The sequence below is a fragment of the Bos javanicus genome, chromosome 2, assembly GCF_032452875.1.
Source record: "Bos javanicus breed banteng chromosome 2, ARS-OSU_banteng_1.0, whole genome shotgun sequence".
In the NCBI taxonomy this organism is placed as follows: domain Eukaryota; kingdom Metazoa; phylum Chordata; class Mammalia; order Artiodactyla; family Bovidae; genus Bos; species Bos javanicus.
Genome location: NC_083869.1, coordinates 115392393 through 115406846, shown reverse-complemented (window position 1 = coordinate 115406846; position 14454 = coordinate 115392393). Strand labels below are relative to the sequence as shown.

Sequence of the window (14454 nt, the reverse complement as noted above, 5' to 3'; positions counted from 1 at the left end):
TGTCAATAATGAAACAAGGAATGAGGAAGAAAGCATAGAGTCCAGGGTCAGCTTGGTGTTAGGGGATTGGCTGAGTGGACAGACCCCATTTTCAGTCCTGTGGATCATTCACAGGGACAGAAAAGTTATGGAAGTTCGCTTAAGTGGTACTCAGGCAGTGGCAGCTCCAGCTTGGGCTTTAAGTAGTTTCAACAGGATGCACTCTGTTTATCCTTTGGGGGTTGAGTACATGAGGAGCTCTGGGGCTCATGCTCAGGGCTGGGGCCCATGACTGGCCCTGGTGTCAAGAGGGTGGCCGCCTAATAGAACAGTCTCACTCGCCCCCTTGTGGGATTTCATTCATAGGATTCCTGAGATTGGGTCACCAGAATGGTGCTTACACACTGATTTCAGATGATTCAAATTTTCATGTAGATAGGACTCTTCAAAAAATCTTTTTCCCCTGGGCCCCACACACTCAAAGGCTGGCTCTACATTCTTGGGCAGGGTCCTGTGCACACTGGTGGTTTTTGTTATTCAGTCACTAAGTCATGTCTGACTCTTTGCGACCCCATAGACTGTAGCCCCCCAGGCTCCTCTGTGTGGGATTCTCCAAGCAAGAATACTGGAACAGGTGTTCTTCCCTTCTCCACGGGATCTTCCCAATCCAGGGATTGAATCTGAATTAGACAACACAGCTGGACATGTGTGTGCACAGCACACGGTGTCATGTGGCCAGATCACCCTGCACTGGCGAATTCACTGTTATAAACTTCTCATTGAAAAGCTTCTCTTCACCTCATCTAGAGGTGTTATCTTAAGACTGCAAAGTGAGTTATTTTAAAAAACATTTGAATCTAAGATACTCTCTGCTCACACCAAATTATAGACAGAGATTGAATGCGGAGGCTGGAAGTATCATTTAGAAACCCTGACTTTAGATTCTAAAGTTCATTCAAAGAGCCTCATAATTCCCATACATGGGTTATTTTATAAAAATAAATTTGAAGTATAAAATCAAGGAATATGTCATAAACATTACATTTGAAAGCATTCCTTTTTGCAAAGTTCAAAAATCACTTTCCAGGGTCAAGGTAGGGTGTTTCTGGAGTGGATGGATGGTCAGGCTGGACCACCAAGCCTGAGAGCATAGTTACCGCCACACGAACCCTTCATTCATTCATTCATTCCTGAGCCAAAAGCCATGGCAGGTGGTAGATAGAAGACTTATATGGTGAGCAGATGTCCCCACCCTCATGGTACTAGTATCTCATTGGAGAGCAGACAATGAACTGATGAGCAAATACATAATTGTAAAACTGTGAGGGACTTCCCTGGTAGTCCAGTGGTTAAGACTGTAATGCAGGGGGGTGATGTTCGATCCCTGGTCGGGGAACTAAGATCCCACAGGCTGTGAGGAAGGGCCAAAAGTTAAAAAAAATGTGAAATGCTAAGATCTTAAGAAGGAAGTAGACCGAGTGCCCTGCTGGAGACTAATGGGGATGTGGATGAACTGAGAATCCTCCTTCACTGGTGGCGGTTCAGGAGAGACTCATGTCATGTGCAGATCTAGGGAAAGAGCCTTCGAGGAAGTGCTTGCACCGAGGCCCTGGGACAGATAAGAGCAGCGTGCTGGATGCAGTGAGTGTGGGGCGGGCACAGCACAGGGCGCAAGGGAATCTGAGGCCACACTCTGTGAGGCCTGGAAGGTGAGGAGCACGGGGTTTATTTTGCTTGCAGTGGGAAGGCAAGGAGAACTTGAAAAGCAGGGCCATGCTATGATCTGATTTCTGCTTTAATGCCACTTGGAGAAAGGCCAGGAGTGGGTAAAAGGAAGCTGGAGAACCACTTGGGAGCCTAGAGTGCAGGTCTCACTGATGCTGGCTGGACCAGTGTGGCAGCAAGGCAGCAGACAGTGAGGTGGGGAGGCTTCACATCTCTTTTAGAAGTGAAATGGCTAGGAACTGAGCATGGGTTAAATGTAGAGTGGGAGAAAGAGGAATAACAAGGGTGATCCCTAATTTTCTGGAGCTGGAGAAGGTGAATGGAAGATCAGATCTGGGGAGAAAAATTAGAAGTTCTATTTTGCATTTTTTTTTTAAGCTAGAGGTATCATTGTATTTGAGGCTTCCCTGGTGGCTCAGACGGTAAAGAATCTGCCTGCAATGCAGGAGACCTGGGTTTGATCCCTGGGTCAGGAAGATCCCCCTTAAGAAGGGAATGGCTACCCACTCCAGTATTCTTGCCTGGAGAATTCCATGGACAGAGGAGCCTGGAGGGTTACAGTCCGAGGGGCCACACAGACACGACTGAACGACCAGCAACAACAACCATTGTATTCAAGGAGATGTCAAGGAGGAAGCTAGATATGATCATCTGGAAACTGATCAGAGAAACTAACGCTGAGATACATCAGCCTGCCTACTTCAGAATAGAAAGAGTTGTGAGATTGCTGTGGTAGCTGAACATGCATTCATGGCATCAGTGCATCTAAATGCAAAGGGGAACAGGCTTAAAGAGAGCAGAGCTTTTCTCATCTTTGTCCCAGAGATATTCCCACTGTGTGTTCAGGGGGAGAGCTGAGTTCCTGAAACTTCTTTGCCTAAAATAAAAGGTGATATTTTCATTCATGGAAAGGAAGTTAGATTGCATAAAAATAATGTGACGAGGAGAGCCAGCTTCCAAATTAGGGATAAGAGAGCAGATAAAATCAGCTAAAAAAGAAATGTTTCTCTCTAAAAAGGCAGACAAATCATTAGCCATTTGAAGGAAATGAAAGATCTGGCAGTTTTTCCTCACTCTTGTGTCACTAACATAATATTAATGAGACTTCATTTAAAAATTACTTACTTCAGGGGACTTCCCTGGAGGTCTCCTTGTGATGCCGGGGATGTGGGTTCGATCCCTGGTCAGGGAGCTAGGATCCCACATGCCACAACTACTGAGCTCCTGTGCCATGGCTGGAGAGTCCATGCATGGCAAATGCAGCCAAATAAATTTTTAATTTTCAATGACAGAATGAAAAGAATAAGAGGACTATAATCAGTATATAGATGCGTGTGTATGCACATGCAGTGATTCAAATTTACTGTAAAGCTTTGGTTCAGATTGAAAAAGACAACATTCCTTTCTTTTTTGGCAATTAATTCATCATTTGTCCTTCTGTTATTAAAATTTGCTCCATCTTTAATTTCCCAGTCTTCTGTAAACCCAAGTCACCGTATATTTGTGTTAGAAAACTCTACTTAAGGCTCACCCACACTCCCCTTACCTTTTTAATCTTTCTTCTTAGGGTCAACCGGGACCGGCAGGACCACAGGGTCCTATTGGACCCCTGGGACCACCGGGACCCACTGGGATCCCAGGGGAGAAAGGGATGAAAGGTGACAGTGGCCGTCCTGGAGCAGCAGGTGACGTAGGTGACAAGGTAAGCCTCTTCCTAAGTGAAAGACTCATTAACCACTCACCAGCGTTGCTATACCACATTTTTTTTTTTTTTTGTATAATCACAAGTAGTACCTATTTGCACCTTATAAAAATTAAGCCTGAACCCCTCTTGTATAATCAGCCCTTATTTCTAGCCCCCTTTCCAGAGGAGCATGCCTCTCTGGATGTTTTCTAGATACTTAAAGAGAAGAGCATGTCAGGCTTCCCTGGTGGCTCAGAGGTGAAGAATCTGCCTGCCAATGCAGGAGACACAGGTTTGGTCCCTGATCTGGGAAGATCCCACATGCCACAGAGCTACTAAGCCCGTGCACCACTGAGCCTGTGCCCTAGAGTCCAGGAGCCGCATCTGCTGAAGACCACAATCCGGGGAGTCCATGCTCCACAACAAGAGAAACCACCGCAATGAGAAGCCCGAGCATGACAACTAGAAAGTAATCCCCACTCGCCACAGCTGGAGAAGAGGCTGTGCAGCACAAAGACCCAGCACAATCCCAGATAAAATAAATAAATAAAATGATATGAAAAAGCATGAATGTATCCAGTGAGGAGTGGTTTTCTTTATGACTTTTTCAAAAACCTAAATGATATTATGTGTATCATGCTGAGTCTTTTCTTTTTCCACTCAATCACATGGCTTGGAAATCACTCCATATCAATTGATGTAGATTGAACTTATTCCTTTAGAAACTTTGTATAATATGCTATAATATGGAGATAAAACTATTCTTTATTCTCTGCTGAGAATTTGAGATCTTATTGTAGTGCAAGTGTGCAAAAACAGTCCTGTCAATTACCCATGTTTACATTTAAGGTTTTGTTTCTCTGGGATAAACAGATTCCGGGAAGTTGAATTTCTAAGTATCCAGTATTGTATGCTTTGAACTGATACTGCCATGTTGGCTTCCCAAGTACAAAAAGAAGGAAACACAATGCTGATTTCTAAATGTTGGCATTTGAGCTCCTTAATGTAAAAGTAGATGACAGTGCCCATTAAGGGTTGTTTTTTTTTAAAGCAAGCCGTTAATTACTAATGCTTTTAAGTAAATCAACTGGTTAATCTAATAATTTAGTAACTTTTGTATCTTTGTTTTATTTTCTGGGATTTTAGGGTCCAACCGGAGTTCCTGGATTTCCAGGTCTGGATGGGATACCTGTAAGTATCCTTAAGTTTTCTCCATTTTGGGGGAGAGGAGACTCATCAAAGCCTTAAAGTCACATGATCTAATGTATTTATATGATATGTAGTAACTGAACAAAAGCAACAGCAAATGGCGAACTTTATTTTCTTATTTTCATAAATGGCAGGGTATATGCATTTCAATTTTGTGTAATAACTCTGAGACCAAAACACTTTACTTGAAGAACAAGGTTTTCAAGCAGATTGGAGAAAAACATTTTAGAACATGAGCTAGATATAGTTGTCAGCTCAAGTATAATTTTCTGGAAATAAATTTATTCTCATTATGAAATTTTTTATTAGCTGTGAGTCCTAATGGTGGGAGTGGGCTTAAAGCTCTCATTTCTAATGTGAAAATCAAAGGAAAGAAGAGAAAGGTATTTGGCGACGGTTATAATTCATTAGAGTCTTTCTGAGGATTTCAAGGAAGATTTCCTCCCAAATCTCTGAAAATACTCCAAACTAAATGAATTTAAATTAGAGTGTATGAAAATAAATTTATGTCTTCCCAGGTCGTGCTAGGGGTAAAGAACCCATCTGCCAGTGCAGGAGACATAAGGGACATGGGTTCGATCCCTGGGTCAGGAAGATCTCCTGGAGGAAGGCATGGCAACCCACTCCAGTGTTCTTGCCTGGAGAATCCAATGGACAGAGGAGCTTGGCAGGGTTCAGTCCATGAGGTCGCAAGGAGTCCCAAGAGTCGGATATGACTGATGTGACTCAGCATGCACATATGCACTGTACTACATAGTATTTGTGGGTGGGAAAGGAAGATTCACAGAACTGAACAACATGTGAGTCATAAAGGCCATAATCTGGGTATCCATATTGCATAACCGTTTTGTTATGATCAGTTCAGTTCAGTCGCTCAGTCATGTCCGACTCTTTGTGACCCCATGGACTGCAGCATGCCAGGCCTCCCTGTCCATCACCAACTCCCAGAGTTTACTCAAACTCATGTCCATTGAGTCGGTGATGCCATCCAACCATCTCATCCTCTGTCGTCCCCTTCTCCTCCTGCCTTCAATCTTTATATTCTTGCAAAAATACTCACCTATAACTTTGTTTTCTGTAGGGGCACCCAGGGCCTCCTGGATCCAGAGGCAGACCTGGCATAGATGGCTACAATGGCTCAAGAGGTGATCCAGGGATTCCAGGAGAAAGAGGAGCTCTTGGCCCACGAGGGACCCCAGTAAGAGAGCCACAGCTCATTTTAGTGGGAATCAAGTGAAAAGAGCCTCCAGTGGGAACAGAATTGATGTGTTCAAGAAACAGAGTTATTATAAGTATCCCAGGAGCCTGGTGAACAGATGGGGGTGACTGGAGGATAAGAACAGAGAGTTGACATGACAGCTCTCTCAGTAGCTGACATGGGGCCTTGTAGACTGTGGAAGGAAGCTGGGTTTTCTTTTCCATGACATGGGAAGACACTGGATTGTTTTAAGGAAGGAAGTGATCTGATCTGACTGATGTTCTACCAAGATGCTTCTGGTTGCTGGATAGAGAATGGATAGTAGGGGAAGGGAGGCCGGTTAGCAAAACTGAGGTTGTTTATCCTTCAGGGTTCACTGCAGCCACTTAAACCCCTTTAGGTATTTCAAACAGAAAGGAATTTAATACAGGGAATTTGGCACTTAATATAACAGTTGGAGGATTAAAACTCTGGGGTCACTGCAAGATTTCAGGGGCTCACACATAGCTGAGATCCAGAAGTTAGAAGCCGCTCCTGCACCTCAACCACTACCTCTTATCCCCACTTCAAGACACCAACAAACACTTAGGTTTCTACCTTCCTGCTTGGCAGCATCAACAGTACCAGAAGAGGATGTTTTGTTCATTTCTGCCTCCCAAATCTCAGAAGTACATCTCCCAGGTGGACCCTACTTCACAGCCAGCTGCAAAGCAGTCTGGGAAATGTAGTGTTTAGCTTTCTAGCCCCCATTATGCAAAATAAATAAATAAATGACAGGAGTTTGGAGTGGAGGTTCAGAAATAGTTGACAATATCCAGCACTTAAGAGGCCTTTACTGCTCTTAGTGCTTTTTATTTCCTTCAAAAGTTTGTGCTTTTATTTAAATATAACTTTAGTAAGAATGACTCTTTCCATTACCATGTATATCCCATTTCTCTCTTTTCTCACTTAAAGACTGGAGATGATTAGGCCTTTCAAAACTGATTTTCGGTGGCTGTTTTTCAGCCTTTCTGCTTCCCTAATTAAATATCATCACCCACAATTCCTTCTAAAAGGCTTTCTCATCACCACCAGTCATCTTACTTTCTTCCATGCATTTTCCTTTTGTTCCAGATGCTAGTGGAAATGGTCTGAACACAGAACTTAAAAAAGAATTTCCATAGTCACCTTTTTCTTGTGGTATCAAGTAACACAACTGACTTCCATGGTTAAGCTTCTCAACCACCATTTATTTTCAAACTCAACCCCTTGAATATGCAAGTGCAGTCTGGTGAATGCACATTTCTTAAGATCTTCAAATTGGATCACACCGCCTTCTACTGAGCGCCCATGAACATTCAAGAGAGCAGGATTCTCAATTTTAGCTTTAACACAGCAGGTTCTTCTCATCACAGTACTGAAGTTTGTCATAATGGTCTCTTTGTAAAGTGATTTTTTTTTTCCCTTGACCCATTTTATACATGGGCGGTCCTCACTTTGCACAGGAGTTGAGACTTTAATAATGGCATGCAATCCGAAGGCACACAAAGCAACCTTAACATCCAATGGGAAAATTACTGTTATTCCATGACCTTTAAGATATCTCATTAAAACATCATAAATATATAGGGGTAATTTTATTTATTTATTTTTTTTTCTGTTAAAATTATATTTTTAATTATCATTAATGATTCATCTTCAACTTTCTAGTTCAAATTTCAAAAGATGAGTAATTTAATATAGTGTGTTAAACCATTAAATACATCTTATGCAATCTAAAGCAATTATTCTTCCTGAAAGCCTAATTCCTCATTAAATCTTAAAACCACACAAGGAGTACAGTTAGACAGAATATTGCTATGTTTGTAGCATATTGATTCAACATTCCATCTCTATGGGAAATACATAAATGTATAAAAAGTGACCAAAACATCAATAGATTCCCAATATAACAAGTAAATCTGAAGACATCGTATGGTTTTTAAATAACCACAGGGGAGCATAGTTCAAATGAGGAAACTTCTTTTTTTCATTTTGAACATGTTTTAGTGGTTCCCTCTTACCAAAATAAGTCTTTCTCTTTCACAGATTTCCACTCAAATTCTAAGGCCCATTTTGAATGTCATTTTCCCGAGAAAGCATTTTTCAATTTTTTTACACAAAATTAGTCCTCTCCTTAGTTTTTGTGAACTCAAGCTAATAGTATTTCAAAATACACAGCAGCCACTAGAGTGATGTGTGAAGAAGAAACTCTACATCCTACTTATCTTTCACATAACGGATCTCCAGACACTCAATGCAAAATGAACATTTGGTGAATAAACATAAGGAAGGAAAAGTGGAAGGATTCTTCTTTTTAAAAAATGAATTATATTTGAGGCACCAGGCTAGGCATCACGGATATATAGATCTTCTACTCTCTGAAAAGTAACTCTTCTCTAGGGAATTATCTAATTAAATTCTGAGCCTTAATACTTCAGTGCTTTACAATTATAGACACATATTTAAGAAGTTTATGGGAATGAATGATCTGATCATGGAATTATCTAAGCTATTGATATTCATGCACTTGGGGAGCACTAATATTTCAAATAATCCTATTAATAAGAAACACAGGGAAATCACAGCCTAGGAAAGTGACAGTATTCAAATATATGGAACTTGGAATCCCATGTATTTGGATTCTGAGAGCCTCTGCCTTCCAGTGCCTGTAGAAAGTACCTTCTTGGTTCCATTGTTGCTGCTGTTGCTAAACTGGCCTTTCTAATTAACCTCCTCCTTGCTAAAGAGAGATAATAAGGCATGAAAAAACATTAACATCAATTTTTGATTTTTTCCCTTGGTTGAAAAAGAAGAATCCTAAGAGACAAAAAAAAAAAAAAAAGAAAGGAAGGCAGTGAGAGAGGGAGGGAAGGATAGAGGTAGGAAGGAAACCTAACTTTCGGAAGATAGCATTTATAAAACCTCATTTTTGTAGTAGCTATAAATGTATTTATCAGTGTATCATTAATTCAACCACAAAAAAAAAAAAAAGAGTGAAAGAGGATGTGACAAGAATGTGGGGAAAGTATGTACAGCATTATTATTATAGCAAACCCAAGGATACACCAAACTTAATTTCACCAAAAAAGGATGACTGTAATCAGAGATAAGAGAAGGAGTGGTCTGTGGGTATATAATCCAGTTGTTAAGGATATAAATAGAAGATTTGGGATCATATAGATTTAGGTTGGAATCTCAATCGCTCTGGTTACCAGCTGTTTGAATCTGGGAAAATTCTTTAACTTCTCCAAAGCTTAGTTTCCCCCCTAATAGACTATGGAGACAATTTTTGGAATAGGGGTAATTTTAAAACTTAATATTTATTTATCACATTATAATCTAAAACATTAGAAACATTGAGAATTAAAGGGTTTTCTTTCTTCGTAAAAACTTGTCAAAGACAGTTTGAATTGGGCTTGCCTTCTCCTGGTCCTGTAACTTAGGACATGAAGTGGAGAGGTTTTCTGTGCTTTGGTGAATATCACCCTCTTTTCCAAGTTTGGACCAGCTTCCAGTGTGGTGAAATATCTCTAAGAGTTTCTGTAACATGAGGTTCTTCTGTCTGTGTCACTTCCTCTGGTACATCTTCATTCTTTTGGTCACAGCCGCTTCCTTCTTTTGCGTGGATATGTTTATCTTCGCTGAATTCCTCTGGCTTGAATGACAGTAGTGACAGCACTCTCACAAGGGCTCTTTTTCCCATAACGCCACTTACATTCTATTTGAATTTCGCCTCCAGTATTAGCGTTTTTCACTCCCTTTTCATCTTTGTTGGCCAGTCCTCTCTGTCAATGACTTATTTTCATGAAATGTCACTTGGGTGTGTCACTGGGAGGGAAGCAGGGGGCAACACAGCTACACACTTCGCTGTCTCTGTGTGAGCTAACAGATGTTAGTACTGGGCACTGGTAGACTTTGAGAGGAGTGATACGATCAGCTGGTGATCTTGATTCACCGGTTACTTATATAGCGATCTGTGGACCATTGAGCTAGCAGTGATGTTTGTGTTTTATGCGTTGACTCAGTTAATACACAATGGTAACTGAAATTTGAAGCTACTGGTTGGAGGACTGGTGTGATATAACTTATTTGTGGAACTGAAACACACATATTGGAACTGTGAGAAGCAACACTTGTCTGTATAAGCGAATCTGATGTCTCAAGGAAACTGATGGTGTAATTTACCACGAAACTCTAGTTATCTCCTTTTGGAAGCAAAGTCAAACACTCTCCTAACAGGGATTAACTTTGAAACCTGTATGTGCTTCATAGAAATTTGATATAATGGCACCTCATTCCAATATTCTTGCCTGGAAAATTCCATAGACAGAGGAGCCTGGCAGGCTATAGCCCAAGGGGTCACAAAGAGTCAGACACGACTGAGTGACTGAGCAACCAACTTATGATGTATTAAGATTTTAAGTAGGACATTAAGATGGAGAAGGAAATGGCAACCCACTCCAGTGTTCTTGCCTGGAGAATCCCAGGGACGGGGAGCCTGGTGGGCTACCGTCTATGGGGTCGCACAGAGTCGGACACAACTGAAGCGACTTAGCAGTAGCAGTAGCAGGACATTAAGATATTAAATAGGGAAACTTTGGGGTGAAAGTACATTAAGGTGTTTTGATCACTTTTAAAAATTACTCTAAGTAAACAAACTTGCAGCTACATGCAAAAACCTTCTAAAAGAAACAGGTTATTTTTTAAAAAAGCTAATCTAAAGGGTACCTAAGCTCTGTTTTGAATACAAATAGTTAAATGGATAAAATAATTTTTTTGCTATTTCTGGGGCATAAATTATTAACTAACAACTTCAATGTTATTTACTTATAAGAATAATCCAAGTACTATGTACATTATGTTGTAAGGAAAAATGCAACTTTTCTGCTGAATAATAAGCAAATAGCTATAAATATATTAGCATTATGTATAACCTATATAAATATATAATATATTTATAATGTATAATAAATATTTGCAATATGTTTATGAATATATTAATAGATATTCCATCTTAGGAGATTCCTTAATCTTAAGCAAATATTAAATAAGTATATATGAGTAACTGAGGATGATAATAATAATGAGAATAAAATAATCTCCACTAGTGAAATATGATTATAACAGTAATTTTATTGGTAATGTTTCAGTTGCTAAAGAAAATACAGAAATAGTAATATGCTCTTTTCCTCTCTCAAGTGAATATTTTGTTTTCAGGGCCTTCCTGGAGAAAAAGGAGAAAAAGGAAATTCAGTGTTCATTTTAGGTGCCACTAAAGGTATGCAGGTAAGTGCTATGATCAGGGTGGATTTCAAATGAATTTTTTTCCATACAGGTAAACCCATGCAGAAAACACATGGCCTGAGATTTCCTTTGGAATGCTACAACATGGATGAACCCTGTGGTCATTATGCTGAGTGGAATAAACAGGTCAAAAAAGGACACAAAAGGGGTGATTTCCACTTAGAGGAGGTTCTTACAGTAGTTGGATTCATAAAGTTGGGGAGCAGAATGGTGCTTGTCAGGGACTGGAGGGAGGAGGACTAGGCAGCTCATATTTAGTTGGTACAAAGTTTCCACTGAAGAAATGAAAAGTTTTGACAATGGAAGCTGGTGATGGTTATATAACATGATGAATGTATTTAATGCCACAGAACTGTGCACTTAAAAATGATTGAAATATTAAATTTTACCGTATGAATGTTTTACAATGTATTTTACATTTTGCGGGGGGGCGGGGGGGCGGGGGGGAAGCCCGTATTCAAGAGAATATACACTCCTTGATTTTTTAAAAGTAGGTAAAGTCTCAGGACAGAGTCACGAAACGGTAGATGAGCACAAAACAGGTGTGAGAAAATTGCAACACAAATTCCCTTTACACCTGCTCTGGGGTGATAACAAAGCGTCCGTTAAGGCAGCCAAGCTCTGCCAATCAGAAGAGAGATGGTTAAACGCTGATGAAATGGAACCGTTCAAGTGAGGATTTAGAAATGAAAGATGAAATCCTCTTTTAAAAAATTCATAATTTATTTTTATTGGAGTATAGTTGCTTTACAATGTTGTGTTAGCCTCCACTGTACAACAAAGGGAATCAGCCATATGTACACATATTCCCTCCCTCGGGGGCCTGCCCTCCTACCCCGCCTCCCATCCCTCCCCTCCAGGTCATCACAGAGCATCAAGCCGAGCCTCTGTGGTTACGGCAGCTTCCCCCTAGCTATCTCTTTTACGCCTGGTAGTGAATATATCTCAGTCCTGATCTCCCAGTTCGTGCCACCCTCCCCTCCCGTGTCCACGTGTCCGTTCTGTACGCTGCCGTCTCTATTCCCGCCCTGCAAATGGTTCCACGTCCTCACACCTTCACGTCCTCACACCTTCACGTCCTCACACCTTTCCCTGGTGTTGGTTGGTTTTGAATGAGTAGAAGTGCAGTTCGGGGCTTAAGACTAAAACCAGGAAAGCGCCTCCACAGAGCTCTATCCACAGCTGTCTGTTCTGTGCTGACAAACTGAGCAAACTGCACAGACTGTCCAGATAATTCCTGCGTGTGTGTGTTTCTTCTTTCATGTCCTGTGTGTTTGAGGGGAACAGTGTTGCTCTTCTAATGCGTTGTACCGCTACTGTTGCAGGGCGACAGAGGGGACCCAGGACCTCCCGGCTCACCAGTAAGTCCTTGGGGCAGGCCCTGAGCTTCCGTTTGCTCCTCAAATAACCTATGGTCCCCACTAGTAGGTTAGTAGGTCCCCACTAACCTAACCCCACTAGCAAGACAGGTTACCTAGATTTGCAGGGCCCGCTTGGTGCAAAATGAAAATGTAGGTCTCTTGTTCAAAAATTATTACAAATTTCAAGATGATGACAGCAGAGCTTTAAATCAAACACAAGGCCCTTTGTGACTGCACTGATCACAGGCTCAAGGGGCCATCCTTGAATCTCAGCTGGCTCCTGCTTCTCTGCCTCTTCTGTCTTGCAGTGACCATTTGGTATTGCTCAGGTAGCCACAGTCACTTTTAGGAAAATGTACCTCTTTGAAACTACCTAAATCATGTATGTCCAGTGAAAGCAATTTTTGCCTGCTGAATCAGTAATTGTATATTGTGTTTAATATTTTTCACCATCCTCATGTTCCTGGAATTTGTAATTCAGTGATTAGACTTGTTCCAATTCATCAGTGTTCACAAGACTAAAGCTGAAAGCAATTTTGCCTCCTAATGGTTCACCGTAATTTCATTTGGTTACTTCTGGCTGTTGATGGGATTATTTCCCAGGTTGGTTCTCTTCCTACTCCAGAAGCTCATTGCAATGTTTTCAATGAGATACCTCAGTATCAATGTTAAAATAAGTAGCAGTTCATCCTCTAGGAGAGAGGAATGTCACTGCATGCTCACAAATCATCGGATGTGGGCAGGGTGAGCTGGAGAACAGAGTGCCTCTGTTCATACTTCTAGAACTGCCCAGCTATTACCCTTCCTTGTGAATTTGTGTATCATGCCACAACTTAACATGTTCCAGAAAATTGTTTAAGGCTGAATTGTCTTGATCTTGAATTGGGGACATTCCTATTCACGTCGATCCTTTAGGCATGTTGAAAGAATAGAGTATAACTACATTAATATTTTAATTTAATGTTCAGTTCAGTCACTCAGTCGTGTCCAACTCTTTGTGACCCCATGGACTGCAGCACACCAGGCCTCCCTGTCCATCACCAACTCCCGGAGTTTACTCAGACTCATGTCCACTGAGTTGGTGATGCCATCCAACCATCTCATCTTCTGTTGTCCCCTTCTCCTCCCACCTTCAATCTTTCTCAGCATGAGGGTCTTTTCCAATGAGTCAGTTCTTTGCATCAGGTGGCCAAAGGATTGGAGTTTCAGCTTCAGCATTGGTCTTTCCAATGAATATTCAGGACCTATTTCCTTTAGGGTGGGCTCGTTGTATCTCCTTGCAGTCCAAGGGACTCTCAAGAGTCTTCTCTAACACCACAGTTCAAAAGCATCAATTCTTCAGCCCTCAGCTTTCTTCACAGTCCAACTCTCACATCCATACATGACCACTGGAAAAAAACATAGCTTTGAGTAGATGGACCTTTGTTGGCAAAGTAATGTCTCTGCTTTTTAATATGCTGTCTAGGTTGGTCATAATTTTTCTTCCAAGGAGTAAGAGTATCTTAATTTCATGGCTGCAGTCACCACCTGCAGTGATTTTGGAGCCCCCCAAAATAAAGTCTCTCACTGTTTCCACTGTTTCCCCATCTATTTGCCATGAAGTGATGGGACTGGATGCCATGATCTTCATTTTCTGAATGTTGAGTTTTAAGTCAACTTTTTCACTCTCCTCTTTAACTTTCATCAAGAGTCTCTTTAGTTCTTCACTTTCTGCCATAAGCATGGTGTCATCTGCATATCCGAGTTTATTATTTTTCCCGGCAATTAAAAGCATCTTGATGTCTATTAAAGTTATATGTAGAACAAGTTTTCTTTGATCTCTGGGTCTTAATTTAGTCTCAAATGTAGGGGTCAGGCACCCCCACCTGAGCACTGCTCCCTTCCTGCTCTGTGCCTTTTTCCCAGCTGTGTCAGGGCTGCTGTCCAGGACCACTCAGGAGGGCAGGTGTGTCTAGAACTGACTTCTCCTAGGT

General features: G+C 41.2%; 1 protein-coding gene across 8 annotated transcripts in view; it reads left to right on the top strand.

Moving 5' to 3' along the window:
• COL4A4 (collagen type IV alpha 4 chain) overlaps positions 1-14454 on the top strand; it is a 160898-nt gene that overhangs the window by 43250 nt on the left and 103194 nt on the right. For all 8 annotated transcript variants that reach the window (XM_061386675.1, XM_061386666.1, XM_061386658.1 and 5 more), the window contains exons 5-9: positions 3272-3406; positions 4535-4579; positions 5679-5795; positions 11034-11102; positions 12446-12481. In XM_061386675.1, the coding sequence (XP_061242659.1) occupies positions 3272-3406; positions 4535-4579; positions 5679-5795; positions 11034-11102; positions 12446-12481 (402 nt within the window). The remainder of the gene's footprint in view (positions 1-3271; positions 3407-4534; positions 4580-5678; positions 5796-11033; positions 11103-12445; positions 12482-14454) is intronic.